Consider the following 18,747-nt stretch of genomic DNA (forward strand, 5'->3'; position numbering starts at 1 on the left):
AACCACATTTTCTTCAAAAATTCAGGCAACTGAGGAACCTTGCAAAAAAACATACAACTAATGACAAAAAGTTCTGCTCAGCTTAACAACAAATCCAATCCTCAAAAATTTTGGTCAACTCTCAACAACATCTTCTATCCTGGAAAGCCCTCTAATCCCTCACCATACCCTAACTCTTCCTCTCAGGAAACAGCTACCCTGTTGAATAAACACCATCTCTTCCATCCAAAATCTGGTAACCTCTAAGCCAAACTCTGCTTCGACACCCACCTCTCCAAGTCCGACTAACACAACTTTGGTTTCTTTTGAGCCAGTTCCCATTACTTGCATCAAATCTCTACTACTCAAGCTAAAAACTTGCTCTCCTTCCACTGACAATCTATCTCCTACATTCCTCAAACTTGCTGCAGACTCAATTGCCTATCCTGTATCTATACTAATTAATCGATCTATTCTGGAATCAACTGTCCCCACCCTTTGGAAATCTTTTTTCACTATCCCTCTTCATAAAGGTGGAAACACCACTGACCCCCTCAAACCGACCCATTGCCATTCTGTCCCCTCTCTCCAAGATATTAGAAAAATGTATTCACTCACAGCTTCTCAATCACCTCCTCACACACCACTTACTTACCCCTACCCAACATGGATTTCGTCCTCAACACAGCACCACCACTGCCCTCCTCTCCTTCACTCATATCATTGCAGAGGCCCTAGACAACAATAAACTAATTTCCTGTCTATTCCTAGATCTTTCCAAAGCCTTCAATACTGTCTCTCATCCTCTACTACTATCCAAACTCGCAAATCTCCACTTATCCCCCTCCACACTTGCCTGGTTTAATAGTTACCTATCTGGCAGGGAATAATCTGTCAAATGGCTCTCATCCTCCTCACCTTTCCTTCCCATCTCCACTGGTGTTCCCCAAGGCTCCATCTTGGGACCCCCTTTGTTGAACATCTTCACCAATGATCTTTACACCTCATGCAAAGAATCCTCCCTTATTCAGTATGTCGGCGACTCCACACTTACATCCATCTCAAATAACATTCCTGAACTACACTCCCTGACCCAACAGGCCCTACTATCCACTGATCAATGGCTCTCTCACAACCTATTGATCCTAAATCCCAAAAAGACCAAACTCCTACTTTTCCTTCCCCATTCTCTGTCATCACAAAACCTTTTTTATTACATCTTTTAACAATACAAACATCCAACCTGACAACAACACAAAACTCCTACGGGTCATTATCAATGACTAACTCAAGTTCAACCTACACATACTCCAATGTATTAAAAAAAAAAAAAAAAAAAACAGAAACTAGGTCTGCTATATCGGAACAAAAAATTTCTAACCCCTGAATCTAGACCTACCCTGGGCCAGGCACTCCTCTTCCCCTCCCTCTTGTACTCCACCCCAGTTCTTACCAATATCCAGGCCTCCACTCTAAACAAACTGCAACAGACTTACCATAAAATAGCCAGATTCATTACTAACTCCCCAATACAACTCACACCACTGCATTTCTTTAAACTCTGTTAAATGGCTTGAACTTCCCCAGTTTCTGCTATCTTATCAATTTCATATGCTACACTCTATTCTTTATAAACCCTCCTTCTGTCCATCTCTATCTTCCTTAGTCTCCATCTACATCCCATCCTGCCCTCCGTACTTCTAACCAACAATTACTTGATATCTACCACCCAAAAAGGTCAGTAGGCAAACTACTCTACAAACACTTCCTTGCCCATGCTTGGAACAAACTTCCCCTTGACTTATGTTCAATCTCCCACACCTCACACTTTAAAAATGAACTAAAAGCTTATTTTCTCAATTCCAGAAACTGCCCTTGCCATGACCCTACCTAGTCTTCCTTCCCTTTATGTACCCTCAAAAGGACCGTACTTAGTACTTCATTACACCTCTCTCTCCTATGTGTCTACTATGCATTTGCACAATTTTATACAAACAAAAAAATGTTTACTGTTGACCTACTGAACTATATCAATTAAAATTGTTACTTAGCTTCTTTTTAATACAACTTTAACTTTATGCATGTAACACAACATATGTGAATTGTTTTGCTATAACTGCCATTATATCAATATTGTTTAAAATTGTACTTGTTTTAAAATGTATTACTGGAGCTTTTCTCCTCGGGTCTCCACTGAAAATGGGCCACAAGCCCAGTTGGACAAACCCGGTTAACAAATGTCAATAAATAAATAAATAAATGAATAAATAAATAAAATGTCTGAATCCTCAGAGGCAGCACACAACAATGTGATAAACTACTGCTAAATGCAACAACATTCATGGAACCGTGAAGATAAATGCAACAACATTCATGGAACCGTGAAGATATAGCAAATTCTTCTTGGTGACGAATTCAGCTCCAACTTTACCCCAGGCTCTGGTAGAAAAGATTAGGGCCCATCACAGATTCTATACATACTGTTTCTGTTCAATAGTAGGGTGCGCTGGTATATACTGTTCTACACTTTGAGGGGAAGTGAAACATGTCAACATCAAGTATATGCAATATTTTCAAGCAACATTACTCCAAATTCCAAATCACCATAGTGAAGCTATCATAAATAATAGCCCACAAATCTACTACATGCATCTGAGTGACTACTGACATAACCAGGAAGCATACCTCTTCTAGACTCATCGCTTTCAGTGAATCTTCCTCTGCTGGTGTCAGAAGGGGATCTGTAACTGGCTGCTTGTTCTTATGGAGCAGATTAAATATCTCCTCTTCCAGTGGGGTCCGTGCCTAAAAAAAAAAAAGAGAGAGGGAGAAAATATTAGCCACAGAAATATATAGTCTGACAGAAAATACAGACTAGACTACCTGACCCACTAGCATGCTCAACCACATATCAGATAAGCACGTTGTATGATCTATTACCATCTTCCATCCTACTATACAACAAATGACTTGTTTGTTCGGTGATTTCTTACACTGCTCAACTTCTGACTCTAGGGCATTACCAAACAAGATATTACACAAACCTTATTTCCTTAATGCGAACTTTGTGCCATTCTGCCCACGGCCTTTAAATTCTGTTTCCCAGCTGTTGCGCATCACTTTTGCTAAAAGGTGCTTCACTCTTTGCACTGATTTACTTCAAAGACACTATTAAGTCTTCCATTTCTATGCATTTTAATGATTGGTGGGAAAAGCCCAGCTATACTTGAAATTTCTACATTAACTGAATGTTAAGGTCAATACTTTGAAACATAATGGCCTCTGTACTGGTTATTTAAACTGTATGATACAAAGTATGACAAGGCTTGAAGTATGCCAGATTTATTGGAAATCAGATGGACATCCAAGATAAAACTGAACATCAACTCTGTCAATAATATATATTAAAAGATAGCACTAATAACTGCAGCAACACCAGTACTAAAATAATAAAAATAAAACAAAACTACTCATACACTGCTGGAGAAACTCAATGACAGAGACGCACACGCACAGACACGCACAGAGACGCACAGAGACGCACAGAGACGCACAGAGACGCACAGAGACGCACAGAGACGCACAGAGACACACAGAGACACACAGAGACACACAGAGACACACAGAGACACACAGAGACACACAGAGACACACAGAGACACACAGAGACACACAGAGACACACAGAGACACACACATGTCTCCGACTACTACTGTCCCTAATGCATCAAGAATAAAAGTAAAACTCACAGGACTCAAGCTGATACTCTTTCTACTGTGTGAGAGAATTAGTAAGTGGTAAACAATTTTACTGAAAGTTATGTGCTACGAAGGATGGAAACCTTCACCAGGCTAAAATGCTAATTCAAACACACAAGACAATCACTGGAAGTACATAGATTCATAGGTTCATAGATTAGTACTAAGCTAACTGCCCTTGCGAGCCATTTTAAGCCTAGCCAGTTATCCCTTGTGAGAATCAAACCCTGCACCTTGTGTTTGTAAGGCAAACACTTTAACCATCAGGCCACCTCTTCTTTGTGTGTGTGTCTCATATTTACAAACAATGAAAATAAGTCTTTCAAATTAAAGGTATCCATTTTGTAGTGTTGGAAGTTTGGAGAGGGGGGGGGGGGGCAAAGGCCAGAAGACATGTAGATAGACCATTTTCTTATTTCTCAGGAAAAATTATCAAGGATAGTTGTACTTCAAATGTAGACATTAAATATTAGACACATTCTTGCCCAAAACATGAGATCTGATACCGGAGGGATTAGGCACTTTCACTGTCACAGATATCTGGAAAGATAATGATGGAAGTTTTTTTTCATTCCAGAGAGAGAAATACTACTAGGAGGACATGGTTATTCATTTTGCGAAGTAACATTGATGAACTGGGCACCCAGATAGTGCTCTGAAGTAGCATATAAAACCCTGTGAGATTAGGCACACCACAGTGACATATAATTATTTAAGGATGAATGTCCAGATGAGAAGCACAGAGGAGGAGGGGAAAAGATCATATTTAACACAATAAACCTTCCTGCATTTAAAAAGAAAAGGCAATGTTAGATGCACAACACTGTCCCAAGGTTGATGGAGGAGTGTTCAACACTGACTCACCACTAGAGTCTTTCAATTACACGGATGAGATGGTTAAAGTACATTCGACTAAAGGGAAAGCTGTGACATAATTAAGGACTGAAATTATTCCTCCATGCAGAATTATTCAACTGAGTGCAGATATACACTGTTGTTTTTCATTAGGTATTTGTAAACTGAGTAGACATTTTGAAGAACTGTCTGATCAAAAGTCCAAACTACAGCTATGTAATGATGGGCAGCACAGGGCAGTTCCAGAGATGTACAATGAAAGTTAAAATTAAGTACCAATAACTTCAGATCTTCATGATCTAGGTATGGCCAATTCGACTTTAAGACTACTAGCTGCAGACGGCTGCATCTTAGCACCTACCAAACTCTTCCAAACTAAAGCTCTTCCCCTCATTATCCCAATGCAGCATGCTTTGCCAATTTCCATGTGAAGGGTGAGGCATACAGAGAAAGAAAAATGTTAATATGTGTTCCATTTTAATATGCTTTAATTTCAAGAAAAATACTTGTGTTTTTCAGTATGCATATGATGATTTACTTTCTGCCAAATATAGGAAATGCCAGCATGGTATGTTCTTTGTAGAAAGTTATTTTATGGAATTTGGAACTCATGCCTAATATGGAAAGTCAGAGTCAAGAGATTGTAGCAAAAGTAATGCTGTAGTGAACATTTATAACTGGTCTGTGGTTGTTCTAAGATTGACACAATAATGTTGCCTTTAATCAGAAAAAGCATAAATAATGTACAATTCTGCTGTTTGAGAAGACATGACCTTGACTACCTAGTCTCTCACATACGTGCCTTTCTTTACAAATAAAGATTATTCTCTGCTGAACTGTGCTGTGTGGACATTATTTGGTACCATAATACTCCAGATCCAATTTGTGTCTCATATGTCTCTGGCCATAAATTCACTATGTAGGCCTTGGGCATAAATCGGTTAGATCTTTCTATGGGGACCTATGTAAAAAAGATTTGTGAAGGTGGGAGGGCATGTAGAAGTAGACGAACATAGCTCTTCAAGATCTAGCATTATGCTACGCAGGTAACCTTTGTACCCTACAAGATCCAGTCCATCCATTTCAACTTTAGGACAGTGTCACCATCTACTAAGCTTGGGAGGGTTCATAACAGAACATGAAGTTGAACAGTGGCTCTGAAGTACAGCTTGGATTAATAGATCACATCCAGCTTACAGTATTGTGCAAAACTGTGCAGTGAAGCATTTTATAACCTCACAGACACCGCTGTCAGAGGGATTCTATGAGGGGAAGGGGGGAGCATGTTTTGCTTGGTATTGATTTATGGTATTCTACATAGCAAAATTATGCAGTCCGATAGCTGCCTGTACAGAGAAACACAAACTTTTTGATCAGTTCTACAAGAAGCAAAGGAAATAACCATCCTCTTGGATATCTTTATTTTTTTTTTTATTTAGATACAATCTAAGCAGTCTTTGAACACAAGACAAGACACAGTCTCTATTCTCCTTTACCAAAAACATTGGAAGGAAAACCAATAGGCTGGTTATGTTTAAACCTGTCCTTACTTTTGGAATAAAGTCTGCATTAGTATACAGGCATACTCTTTTTTATGAAAACAGACACAGGAAGATTTGAAGTCGGGTCTATATTACATTGTCGAACTCACAGGAGTTCGACTGATGTAATATCAAACCAGGAATTTCGACATCCAAAAAGTACGAAAATACAGAACAGCGATTTTTTTCCCAGGGAAAAAATAGCTGTTCCGGTACAAAAAAATAAAAACCACGTACTCTTTAAACTTACACTAATGTGGGGGGCTGTGCCCCCCCTACTTAAATATACTAACTCAGAGATTGCACCACAGTGGAGGAAATAGCAAAGCCATGAAAACAGCCCACCGATTTTTTTTCCCTGGGAAAAAAAATTGGTGTTCTGTGGCTTCGCTATTTTCACATTTCGAACATATGGGTTCGATATTACAATGTTCGGACTCCTGAGAGTTCGACGTTGTAATACAGACCCTTTGAAATCACAGCCTATAGTTCAGAGACTCTTTTGCTAGAAGGGACAGCAATTAAAAACAAATAGTTTTCCAGTATAAAACCTCAGTTCTGCTTGAGCCACAAATTCACAAGAGCACCTCTGAGACACACTGCATGTGCACAACTACCAGCAAAGGTGATGAATGATGGAATGGCATGCCTGAGAAATACTAATGGGATGCAGCACAGGGTCTGACAAGACGACTCTGCACTCAATGTCCACTGAAGAACTTTCAGGTGGCACCGGTCAAGTTTTGTACAAAGCAACATTAGCTGCAGAAATAGGCAAGAGTTTGAAAAGGTGACTGAAGTGAGGGAATTCGGTCGAAGAAGAGACTTGCTAGTCTGCTCTCCATGTTCAGGTGACAACCAAAATACATGCAAATTTGCGATGGCTTCATAAGGGATGTTGCAGTGCTTACTAATATCCTCAAAGACAGGAACAGTTGCAGCAAATGTCATTATTAAGTCAATGATTCCTTTATGATAGCAGCTAGAAACCAGTTATCCATGAAGGGAAGCACTTTGATCACCTGCAGATTTTGAGGTGAGTAGCAACTCCTGGCATGCATTTGTTGGACACCATGGGGACTGTGGTGAGACCAAGTGGAGGGCTGTGAACTCAAACTTACTGGCTACTCTCCTGAGGTGCAGGAACTTTGGAAAAGCCATTTTGATACGAAGGCAGGTTTTCTGGAAGTCTAAAGAGTGCATCAACTTTCTTTCCTGCCAAGATAGAAGGTTCAACTGCACAAAATAGCACATCTAGCTTCCTTTCTACAGACATGGAAAATTCAACTGAACCATGACCATTTGGAATTTGGTTTCAGCAATTGCATAACTCATGCCCTTAAATCCAAAATGGCCCAAGGTCTTTCATTTTTTTCTAGCACCAAAAATAATCTTGTATCAGTTCCGGTCAATTCTACTCTGGAAGTCCTTTATTGGCTTTTTTCTGTAAGAGGTTTGCACCCCCTACTTTGGCTGCCACCTTCTGACAAGGTAGGACATTAAAAGGGGAAAGGAAGTTGGCTTTGGGGGGAGAAAGAAAAGGGGTCTAGTAGCCTCCAGATATGATAGCCCTTATCTATATGTCCTGTGGGATGGTCTACCATGTGCAAAGGTGAAAGGAGATCAAATCCCGGATAGCTTTCAGAAGGGGGCAATAAGACAAACCCTCAGGGATACTGAAGCTTGCTCTCAGGAGAAAGGCTACAGAATCACTGGTTCTGCAGACCATCTGAGTCTGGGATGGCTTTTGTTCTAGAAACCCTTAAGCCCGTGACAATTTCTGTTTGATCACTGTTGGGTTGCAGGTGACCTTTTTTTGAAACCCAAATTCCAAATGCTCTTTTGATTTCTGGACAATGTTCTTTGTAAAGTGGAGAACTTAATGCTAAAAGAAGCTACTGCTTTGTTCTTCTGCAGCTTGTCTTTCACTTGGGGTCCAAACAAGGAAGACACATCAAATTGCACATTAATAAAGGAAGCTTTATATCTACAAAATTACGCAGCTCTAGTCAGGCATGAATGTGCAACACTATGTCACAACCAGCTGTACATGCTGCTCCATCAGCTGTATTATGAATAATGCTCAAAGATAGCATAAATACATTTGCTACTCTGATTCTTACTTTCCAAGATCACTATGAAGTAACTTTTTCAGTATGTCCACAGTGCATACACTGCCAGCTGCTGCTAAAAATGTTTAATGTGAGACACTAATTTAATGATGAATAATACAACATGCTCCTAAAATATAAACATGCTATTCTCATGCAAGAGCTCTTCTTCAGGACAGGCATGGTTGACTGGCCATAGCCCCCCTATGCTACATTATCTCCAATATTTTCTTGAAAGCTGGAGTTATCAGTGAGGGATGGGGGAAGCACACACTCCCCCCTTCATCCAGACCGGTGACAAGTGTGTGGGAAGGACACCATCTGGGAATCTAAAGTTCTCATTGTACATTTCCTTTTCTCGGGACTCAAGAAAGACTAATACATGTGTGAAGGTGAAGACTCATCTCTGGATATCCTGAATTGATGATGGCTTCTTCCTATCCATCTGGGTTGACAATAAAAGAACCAGACATCAGACTAAGGGGCACCCTGAGTTGCAGCTAATGTAAATGCATACTCCTGGCATTCTGTCAGCACAATGGGGTTGCAGCTTTACCATTGCCTGTTATTCAGCTGCCAGCACAACCATTTGGTACTGAAAGCATCAGTCTCCAAGTCAACATTTTTAAGCCCAGGAGGTCAGAGTGACTTAAAGACCAAATCTTTGTTAAGATGCTGCCAGCACTCAGGAAGGCTTCAGTGTCAAGGGTTCAGATACCTAAGTGGTTGGCACCAATGCGGTTGGCAAAAGAAAGTCTCAACACAGAGCTATTGGTACAGGGCACTATCTCTGAATGAAGAGTTCCCATAAACATCAATGACAAAGTTTATGAGAATACCATTTGTTCTGAAGCACCTGGAATTGGTACAGGGCCCAGAGGAGGAGAAGCAGAAAAAGTAGGCAAGGATCCTTCTCTAACCACCACAGAAGCAAAAGGAGAATGCTCATCCCAATTTGAGACTTTACTAAAGACCTCATTATCTTACTCGATCTAGATGGAGAGATGGGGATTACTGAATAACCTGACTGAAAGCATCAACATGGAGGGGGGAGTCTTGATTGCAGTTACCCTGAGAGCTCCCTTTCAGAGAGAAAACTATTAGGTCTGTACCCAGGGCAGATCCTTATAGGGCTGAGATTGACAACTGTGATACCCTTGAGATGGAAGCCTGCTTAGAGCTAAGGTCCTGTCCATAGCTATTCTCAGAGGTAGAACTTTCCTTTCTTAGTGACTTGGATATGGGAGAGAAACTGCCTAGCTGCAAACATAACAGCCTTGGTCTCTCCATTCTGCCTTTTCTTTTTCCTAGTTCAGGTTTCATTGGTGAGAAATAATTTTAGAAGCCTTTTACACCTCTCTTGCAGCATACGGGAGCCAAAGTTGTGAAAAATACCAGTTACTCTTGTCCAAGTGCTCTACCACAGGGCACATAACTCAAAATGTTTGTTTCCTGGGGAAGCAAATTTGTGGCTGCATTTTTTGAAATCCGAGGGCTTTTCTTTTGTTCCCATAACAAAAAAAGATAACTTAAAACAGATAGCTAACATGCTAGACAGCACTAAGCCTACCTTGACTTCTCACTTAGACCACAGCAAGGAGGAAAGAACTACAATAGCAAAGAAAAATATTAGCTGCTAAATTGCAAGAACACCTACCTTAGCTCTAAACTCTTCTAGCAAAAAGAAAAAGAACCTGCAGTACTTATCTGCAGAAGACTGTTCTTTTCAAAACAGAAACTTGGGAGCACCCTGGTGCTGCTCTACCTGACCCTCAGCAAACAAGATCTACAGAAGTAACGAAAGCATAGTGCACTACACAAGTGGGGCAGGAGTATGAGTTTCAGAAAGCTTGGCAGGTGCTGAGATGACTCCTGCCTACAGCTACCAGATCTGAAGTTGAAGTGGACAGTCTAGACCAAATAAGATCATTCTTTTACATACTGCTTTGGTGTCAGCAATGATGGAGGACAGATCTGATGCTCACAACATGATGGCAGATCACTTTGATGTCTGCAACACAGCATTTCCAGATAATCATTGCTTTGCACCACATCTCTCAACTGTCCAAATTTTTGCCTCATATTTTTGGTATGTTTCTCATAGAAATTGTGGTTTTCTGGCAAATCACCAAGGACTGACGTCACTAAATGACACACATTTGAGTTTCAGACCTCGTATCTTTCAGAGAATGCATGCCGAAACAAAATCTGTTATTCTAGCAAATTTCTAAGTTTACAAGAGCAGTAATTAAAATATGTTCCTATTTTGGAGCCTTTGTTCCCCCATTATTTTAGGCGTTGTCCAGATTTCTTGCAAAAAGAGGTTGAGACGTATGCTTGGCACTAATGGCATTTAGATGTCAGTACATGAACTACACCCTCCCAATGGAAAGCAAAGTCAAGTCTCTGGGTACTGAAGCAGATGAGTGGAAACAAAACTAGCATGTTGCCTTTGCTAGCAAACAAGTTAGAAAAAGGTTTTGGCACTATTCTTTTGAACCTGATCATTAATGTACTGCAAAAATGCTAGGCAAAATTCCAGCTAAATCAGTCAGTGGCTGTGAATCTAGGAAAGGCCACTTAATATAGCTAGAATACCAAATTAAAGTGCAGCAACAATCATTTTCTACTTTTGCTTCTCCCACTTTATGTACTGACAAGCACAATTCAACCCCACTCCCTCAATAATGCTTGCTCACTATTTGGGTATTTCCAAGTCAATGCATGAGTGGACCTTGGATTACCCAAACTACTGTGCTTAACTACCAGAAATATGTGTATTCCTTAACACAGTGCATTTCTTTACTTCCTGCTTACAGGGCTTTGCATTTCTTTGCAAGCAGCCTTAGCTGATACTGTTCTGACTGTCTCAATAACATTGCCAACTTCATCATTTTCCCTACTCCATTACACATGTTTGCATTAATCTTTCTTCTTTTTCCCCAGGCTATCAGAAATATTGGTTATGGGGCGTGGCCAAGGATGAACACAGGATAGCAGCAGATTTCTTCAGCTCCACTAATTTCATTACATTGACAGGAATTAATTACTTAAAAAATTAATTCTTGAAGTAATTTTCTTTCTAAATATGTTTGTTTTATATAGTTCTTGAACTATATCTAAAAAAGAAAGGAAATCTTAATAATATTCCTGTCAGAAATTACTTTGGAAATTTTCCTGTCAGTTTATCAGTCTGAAATGAGTTCCAGTAAGACAAATTCTCAAGACTCCAGCATCAAGAAAGAACTTCAGTCTCTGATAATTATAGTCCAGCAACTTACTGCTAAGATGGATAAAGTGGATACTAAAATAGACACTTTCATAGAAAAAACTACAAAACAAATAGACTTGTTACATATGGACCTGCAACAACAGAAGATCCAGATGACAGGCATAGAAGAAGCTGTGAATGACATGGAAAATAAAATACAAGAACAGGAAATCAACATTGAGTTTCTGCTGAAACAAAATACACATTTACAAACAAAGCTGGATGACCTGGAAAATAGATCTAGGCGCAATAACATTAGGATTTTTGGACTGCCAGAAAATATTGAAGGTAACAATATTACTTCTTTTTAACAACATGGCTCCCTAAAACTTTAGATTTACCAGAAGCATTCTCTTTTGGTATCGAAAGAGCACATAGATCTATAGCTAATACTAACTCTAACAAAAACTATCCTAGATCAGTTATAGTTAGATTTCTATCATCTTTTGATAAAGAGATGGTTCTTAAATCTGCTTGGGCTAAAGCTCATGTTAAGTTTAATGAGACAACTGTGCATTTTGACAATGACTATTCTTCCATGGTAATTGCTAAAAGAAAAGTTTTTCTGCCACTAATAAGGGAGCTTAAAAAAGCACAGTTTAAAACATACCTTCTGTTTCCTGCCAAGCTTAAAATCTTCCTTTCTGATGGTCCTAAGGTCTTCGATGATTTAGACTCTGCTTTACTGTTTGTCAAAGGAAAAAAGGATTTTGGATAAAATAGAAGAAATGGAATGGGCTAGTTCTTCATTAAAGAGATTGGCAACTGAAGCTTCCTGGAAGACTTCAGAGAAGAAGAAGAGACTAAAAAACAAATTATTTGTTATATGTTTTTTTCTCTCTCATCATTTTAGTTCATTATTAATCTTTTTGAATATAGTTCCTGCATTTCCAGAAAGCCACAAATATTTTGGAAAAGATTTAATCAAAGTTATTCTCTATGTGCAAAGAAATGTTTTGTTTCATAACCAGTCAAAATGCCTGAGGATTTAATGGCAGGCTGTGACTTTATTTGTTTTTCTTTCTGAAAAAAGTAAGGTTAGTAATTTGATACATTTTTTATCTTTACCTTTTTTTTCCTTCTTTTATTATTTTCTTTGTTTAAACAATGACATTCTATTTAGATTATGTAGTGGGTAAAGGGTGGGGGAGGGCAGGGAGAGAACAGTAATGAAAATATCATTAATAGAATAATAACATATTTATTTCTTGTAAAAGTTTATAAGTTCTTCAAATGCTATTTCTAATTATACTTTCTTGATTATACTGCTTATGCTTGTTTGTAAATAATCTGTCATGCTTTAACTAATAATAATCAGAACTAAATAAGAGTAAATAATGTTTTATTTTTAACTCTATTAATATAAACAGTAACATTCCATTGTATATACTTCTTACAGCTTTCTCTTACATTTTTTTTATTTCTGCCTCACTCCCTTTTATTTTCTACTCTCTTTTCTTTTCTTTATTAATATATAGAAATGCTTTAGACTGTGTGGGCACAGTGAATAATAGGATTTGTATGAAAATTGAGTTGGGAGAAGAATGCTGAGTTTTATTGCTTGTTGGTAATTTTGAGTTTAATTTCACTTGCATAGAGGCTGTGATGATCTGTGGAATACATTGTGGAGGTTCTGTCATGTTTAGATGCATTTACACTGCTAAATGAATGTTTGTCACTAGTTTTTAATAAGTTTCCCGCCAAAATGTTGAGACACAATCTGGGATGTGGGCTGACTTATGCACAATGTCCTTGAGTTACCTCAGAATCTTCAAATCACAGAACTCTCACAGAGAAACTGAAAGCAGTTAGTATAAACATTGACAAGGTTTATCACACTGACACACCACAGATTCAGGAAAAATACTCTGTTCATAAAATAGGTCAGTTATAATGAGTTTAAATGATGTAGTTTCTTGTAGTAAGTAAATGTCTTATTTTAGAAGGCATAAAAAATGAAACATTTATTTAAATGTTTTTGAAAATCTACTTAACAGCAGCATAATAATCTGTGTTAAAAATTTGTGTTCCAAACATATACTTTACTATAACTCATTTAATTCATCTGATTGACAAACATAAATAATCTTATAACTCTATTCTGGAAGAAATGTCATGTGATATATTTTAAAGCAGTAGGTTAGCATGATTGTAAAATCTGGTTACCAATATGTGTTTGCTGTGCATTATTTTGTATAAAGCAGACAGATTTATTCTAGGGACAGCAAGTAGGATAGTGCTCTACTAACACACAACTCAGTGAGATCAGATATATATATATATATATATATATATATATATATATATATATATATGTGTGTGTGTGTGTGAGTGTGATGGCTTTTTTTCTGAGAATCTGCATAACTATCCAATATGATTTATAATAATTTCTATGAATACAATATTTTACTCTATTGACAAAATGAATGTTTGCCACAAGTTTTAATAAGTTTCCCGCCAAAATATTAAGGGAGACAATCTGGGATGTGGGCTGTCTCATGCATAGTGTCCATGAGTTTCCTCAGAAGCTTCACTCACAGAATTTTCACAGAGAAACTGAAAGCAGTTAGTATAAACATTGACAAGGTTATCACACTGACACACCACAGATTCAGGAAAATACTCTATTCATAAAATATGTCAGTTATGATGAGTTTGGATGATGTAGTTTCTTGTAGCAAGTAAATATCTTATTTTAGAAGGCATAGAAAATGAAACATTTATTTAAATGTTTTTTGAAAATCTACTTAACAGTAGCATAATAATCTGTGTTAAAAACTTGTGTCCCAAACATATACTTTACTATAACTCATTTAATTCATCTGATTGGCAAGCATAAATAATCTTATAACTCTATTCTGGAAGAAATGTCATGTGATATATTTTAAAGCAGTAGGTTAGCATGATTGTAAAATCTGGTTACTAATATGTGTTTGCTGTGCATTATTTTGTATAAAGCAGACAGATTTATTCTAGGGACAGCAAGTAGGATAGTGCTCTACTAACACACAACTCAGTGAGATCAGATATATATATATATATATATATATATATATATATATATATATATATATGTGTGTGTGTGTATGTATATATGTGTATATGTATGTGTGTGTGTGTGTGTGTGTGTGTGTGTGTGTGTGTGTGTGTGTGTGTGTGTGTGTGTGTATATGTATGTGTGTGTGTCTGTGTTTATGTGTGTGATGGCTTTTTTTTTTTAGGTAATAACGCAGGTGTTTCTGAGAATATGCATAACTATGCAATATGATTTATAATAATTTTTATGAATACAATATTTTACTCTATTGACAATAATGAGTTTAAGTAAATGCTCATATACAAACAATTCAAGATTTTTTAGGAAGCTGTTGATAGAATTCACATGACAGAAAATAGATGCATCTTAATGCATGTAATGTCTGAATCATATTAGCCAAAGTTTTTGATTTAAATGAATGTTAGAACATCATTTTCTCTCCTCTTGATTTCTAACATTAAGATTATTTGAATGCTATTAGAATACAAGTGTTATATATTACATAGATCTATAAAATAGTATGAACAGTTTTTAAAAAAAAAAAAAAAAAAAAAGTTTATTTTAGTTTATATGATGCTGTTTTACCAAATGTGTAGTTTTGTCTTGATAGATAATTGAATTGAAAACTGTTAACCTCAGTTAAATATAACTAGTATTAAATTGATAAGGTGGTAGCTGAGGTACTGCTACTTAGGGTAGGGGTTAACTTGAGTAGTAAATACTGCTCTAAGTTGGAGTTTTCAACTCCAGGCGGGATGCAAGGTTTAATCCTTACATTATTTTCACTTGTTCATTGTTATATGTATATAGTTTTGACATCCACAATATATTTTGTACACTCATTGTCACTACAAACAAAATTGAATCCTATACAAAATCCCATAAGAGATTTAATAAATACAGCTATATTTAAAGGTACACCTAAAAGAGGAGATGTAACATTATTTATCTTGTTATTTCGATCATAAGATTCTTGAGTTTTAAAAATGCCAAATGACATCTTTAAAAGAAATTTCTTTAAACATTAATGGATTGAATAATCCGTGTAAAAGGGCAAGCCTAATAAGATACATTAATCTACACAAGGCCAATCTAGTCTTCCTGCAAGAAACCCATCTCTTGAAAAAGATATTGATAAACTAGCCACTAATAAGTATACAGTATTGGTTAGTTCAGAGCACACTCAGAAAAAAGAGGAGTGGCTATTTTATGGAATAAAAGTATGCCCATTCCTAAAACCATTAAGTCTTATCAGGATGACAAAGGAATGTTTTGTATGGTTACAATACAAATTAATGGGAAGACTTACACTTTAATTAATGTATATTGGATACCTGGAATTGGTATTAATACAGTGAAACATCATATTGATAAGATCATATCATTCTCTGTAGGGGATATTATTTTAGCTGGTGATTTTAATTGTATACTACATGAAAGTGATACTACCACTATAAAGAAAAGAAGAATTACATCTAATGCAAAACATTTAAATGATTTTGCTAATTCTTATCATTTGAATGATATTAATAATCAGATAGAGTCAAAATCATTACCATACACCTTTTTTTCTAACAGATACAAAACTTATTCAAAAATAGATAGGGTCTTTATTTCTAACCAGATGGTAACAAGATTTAATTAATTCCAAAATCATTTCATGTCCTATATCTGATCATAACTCAATTGTTTTTGAATTCATGATAAAAATACTCATAATGTTCAGATCAAAAGGATACCAGCATACTTAACTCAGCTAAAAGACTATAAAGAATATATACTTTCAGAAGTACAACATTTTCTAGACATAAATAATACTCCTGAAGTCTCCATTGTCTATGTTTGGGATGCCTTAAAATCATATCTATATGGACAAAGTATCAGATGGTATAATAACAAAAGGAAATCTTGGGATAAGGAATTGTTAGATATTCAAAGTAAACTAGACTCTTATAAACATAATAATAAAGAAAATATTATGGACAAGAAAGTTATTGAAGAAATAAACAAACTAAATGAGAAATACAAAGACATTTTGACTCAAAGTTAAAATAACTTTAGAGAAATACAAGTTTTTGTCTTATTCAATAAGCCCCAAATACTTACATAGACTTAAAAATAAAACAAAAAGATTGAATAAACAAAACCATATCAAAGAAATCTTTTCTCTAAGGAAAAAGAAGAATGTTTCTAGTATACCAGAAATACTGGATGAATTTAGAAATCACTTTCACAAGATTAACCATAACAACATTAACATGGAACCTAAAGATAAAATAAAGGAGTTTATAACCACAAACATGAATAAAAAGCTTAATAAACAACAGATTAAACTATTGGACAAGAGTATTTCATATACAGAAGTTATTACACAAATAAATAAGCTTAAATCAAACAAAGCACCGGGTAATGCTGGTATTATACCAGAGATGTATAAAATCCTTTCTAAAACTACATATTCATTAATACATAAGGTTTTTATTCTGGCCCAAACTGAGTTAATAACCCCCCCCATCTTGGCAATATACATTTATTTCACCAATTTTAAAACCTAATAAAGATCCAACTAGATGTTCTTCATATCGACCCATCTCATTACTTAATGTTGATTATAAAATGTTTATGAGTATTTTTGCTGATAGATTGAAGACAATTATGCCCGGCATTATAGACATAGATCAGACGGGCTTCATTGTAAATAGAAATACTTTTGATAATATAAGAAGAACTTTAACATTAATTGATTTTGCAAATAGGAAAAAGAAAGATTTAACACTTATTAGTCTTGATATAGGTTCAGCATTTGATTCAGTAAGTTGGGACTATCTGTTTACCTTACTGAAATGCACAAATTTCTCTGATGCATTTGTAAATTTAATTGAGCATTTATACAAAGGAACGCTGGCTTATATTAAGGTAGGAACATATGTTTCACAAAAATACCCATTCTTAAAGGTACAAAGCAAGGATGTCCACTTTCTCCACTATTATTCACTTTAGTAATGGAGCCTTGGGCTAATTTGATTAGAAACAGTACTGACATAGAGGGTTTTGAAATAGAAGAAAATACAACATCAAAAATTCAACTTTTGCAGATGATGTTCTAATTACATCAGCAGGATCTAATTCTTCTATGCAGTCTTTATTTGATAAAATGATGAATTTTAAAAGTATTTCTGGTTTAATATTCAATGAAGAAAAACTAAAATACTACCTATATATACACGAAAAAATACTCTCATTAGTGATTTTACTAAATATGTACCCAACTCAGGTCAGATAACTTATTTAGGTATAATACTATCTAAAGATATTAAATCTATTATATATAATAACTATAATACCTGTTTTCTTAATATACAAAATCTTTTTAATACCTGGAATAATATGTTTTTACTATGGAGGAGAGACTTACAATTATTAAAATGATAATATTCCCCAAGATTTTATACTTAATACAATCAATAATACTTTCACCTACAAAAATAACTATCAAGAAACTGAATACACTAATGTTAAATTTCTTATGGGCACCTAATAGACCTAGGATTACATTAAAGAAACATACTAATAGCTGGTCTCAAGGGGGTATTTCTTTTCCAGACTTTAATTTATATATTATCTCTTCTATTATAAAAGAGATTACTTTATTAATAGATCGGTCATATGTCGCAAAATGGAAAGATTATTGGGAGCTAATTAGTATGCACTTCATGAAAATCTCCTTAACACATAAAAATATGATTATAAATAACTCCATGTTGTGGTTGCTAAAGGAATTTTGTACTTCACCTATTATACCTAAACATATGGTCTGTTACCCATTAAATATTATTATTAGTTATCGTAACTTTATATTCATGCACCCTAAGTATAGGGAATGGAATTTTATTGTATTCCCTATAATTTATACTCAGGGTATGCTTATGTCATCTACTTCTGAAGGAGCTCATTTAGCTATAGATAATAATCTAAAGTACTGGTATCAGCTGATATCTGATAATAAAGTTAAAAATCTAGATTTCTTAAAACAAGAATTTGATCTAAGAGAAACTTGCTGGTTAGAGGTTCAGATCTTTAGACAACATCTCATTGATAGAATAGATCTAATGTCTATAACAGTTAAAGAATCTATTCCAAAACTGATTGATTACTTGATAATAAATTTACAGCATAAAGTTTCTGATAAAGGTAA

At 35.8% G+C, this 18,747-nt stretch overlaps 1 protein-coding gene across 1 annotated transcript in view; it reads right to left on the bottom strand.

The window, feature by feature from the left end:
- Nucleotides 1-18,747, bottom strand: part of LOC122789725 (U3 small nucleolar RNA-associated protein 14 homolog A-like) — a gene marked incomplete at its 5' end in the record, with an annotated part of 741,986 nt that overhangs the window by 621,407 nt on the left and 101,832 nt on the right. The window contains 1 exon segment of the mRNA XM_044057160.1: nt 2,665-2,784. Within this exon segment, the coding sequence (XP_043913095.1) occupies nt 2,665-2,784 (120 nt within the window).

Source organism: Protopterus annectens, chromosome 15.part0 (genome assembly GCF_019279795.1).
Source record: "Protopterus annectens isolate FY-2018-M chromosome 15.part0, PAN1.0, whole genome shotgun sequence".
NCBI classification, from domain to species: Eukaryota; Metazoa; Chordata; order Ceratodontiformes; family Protopteridae; genus Protopterus; species Protopterus annectens.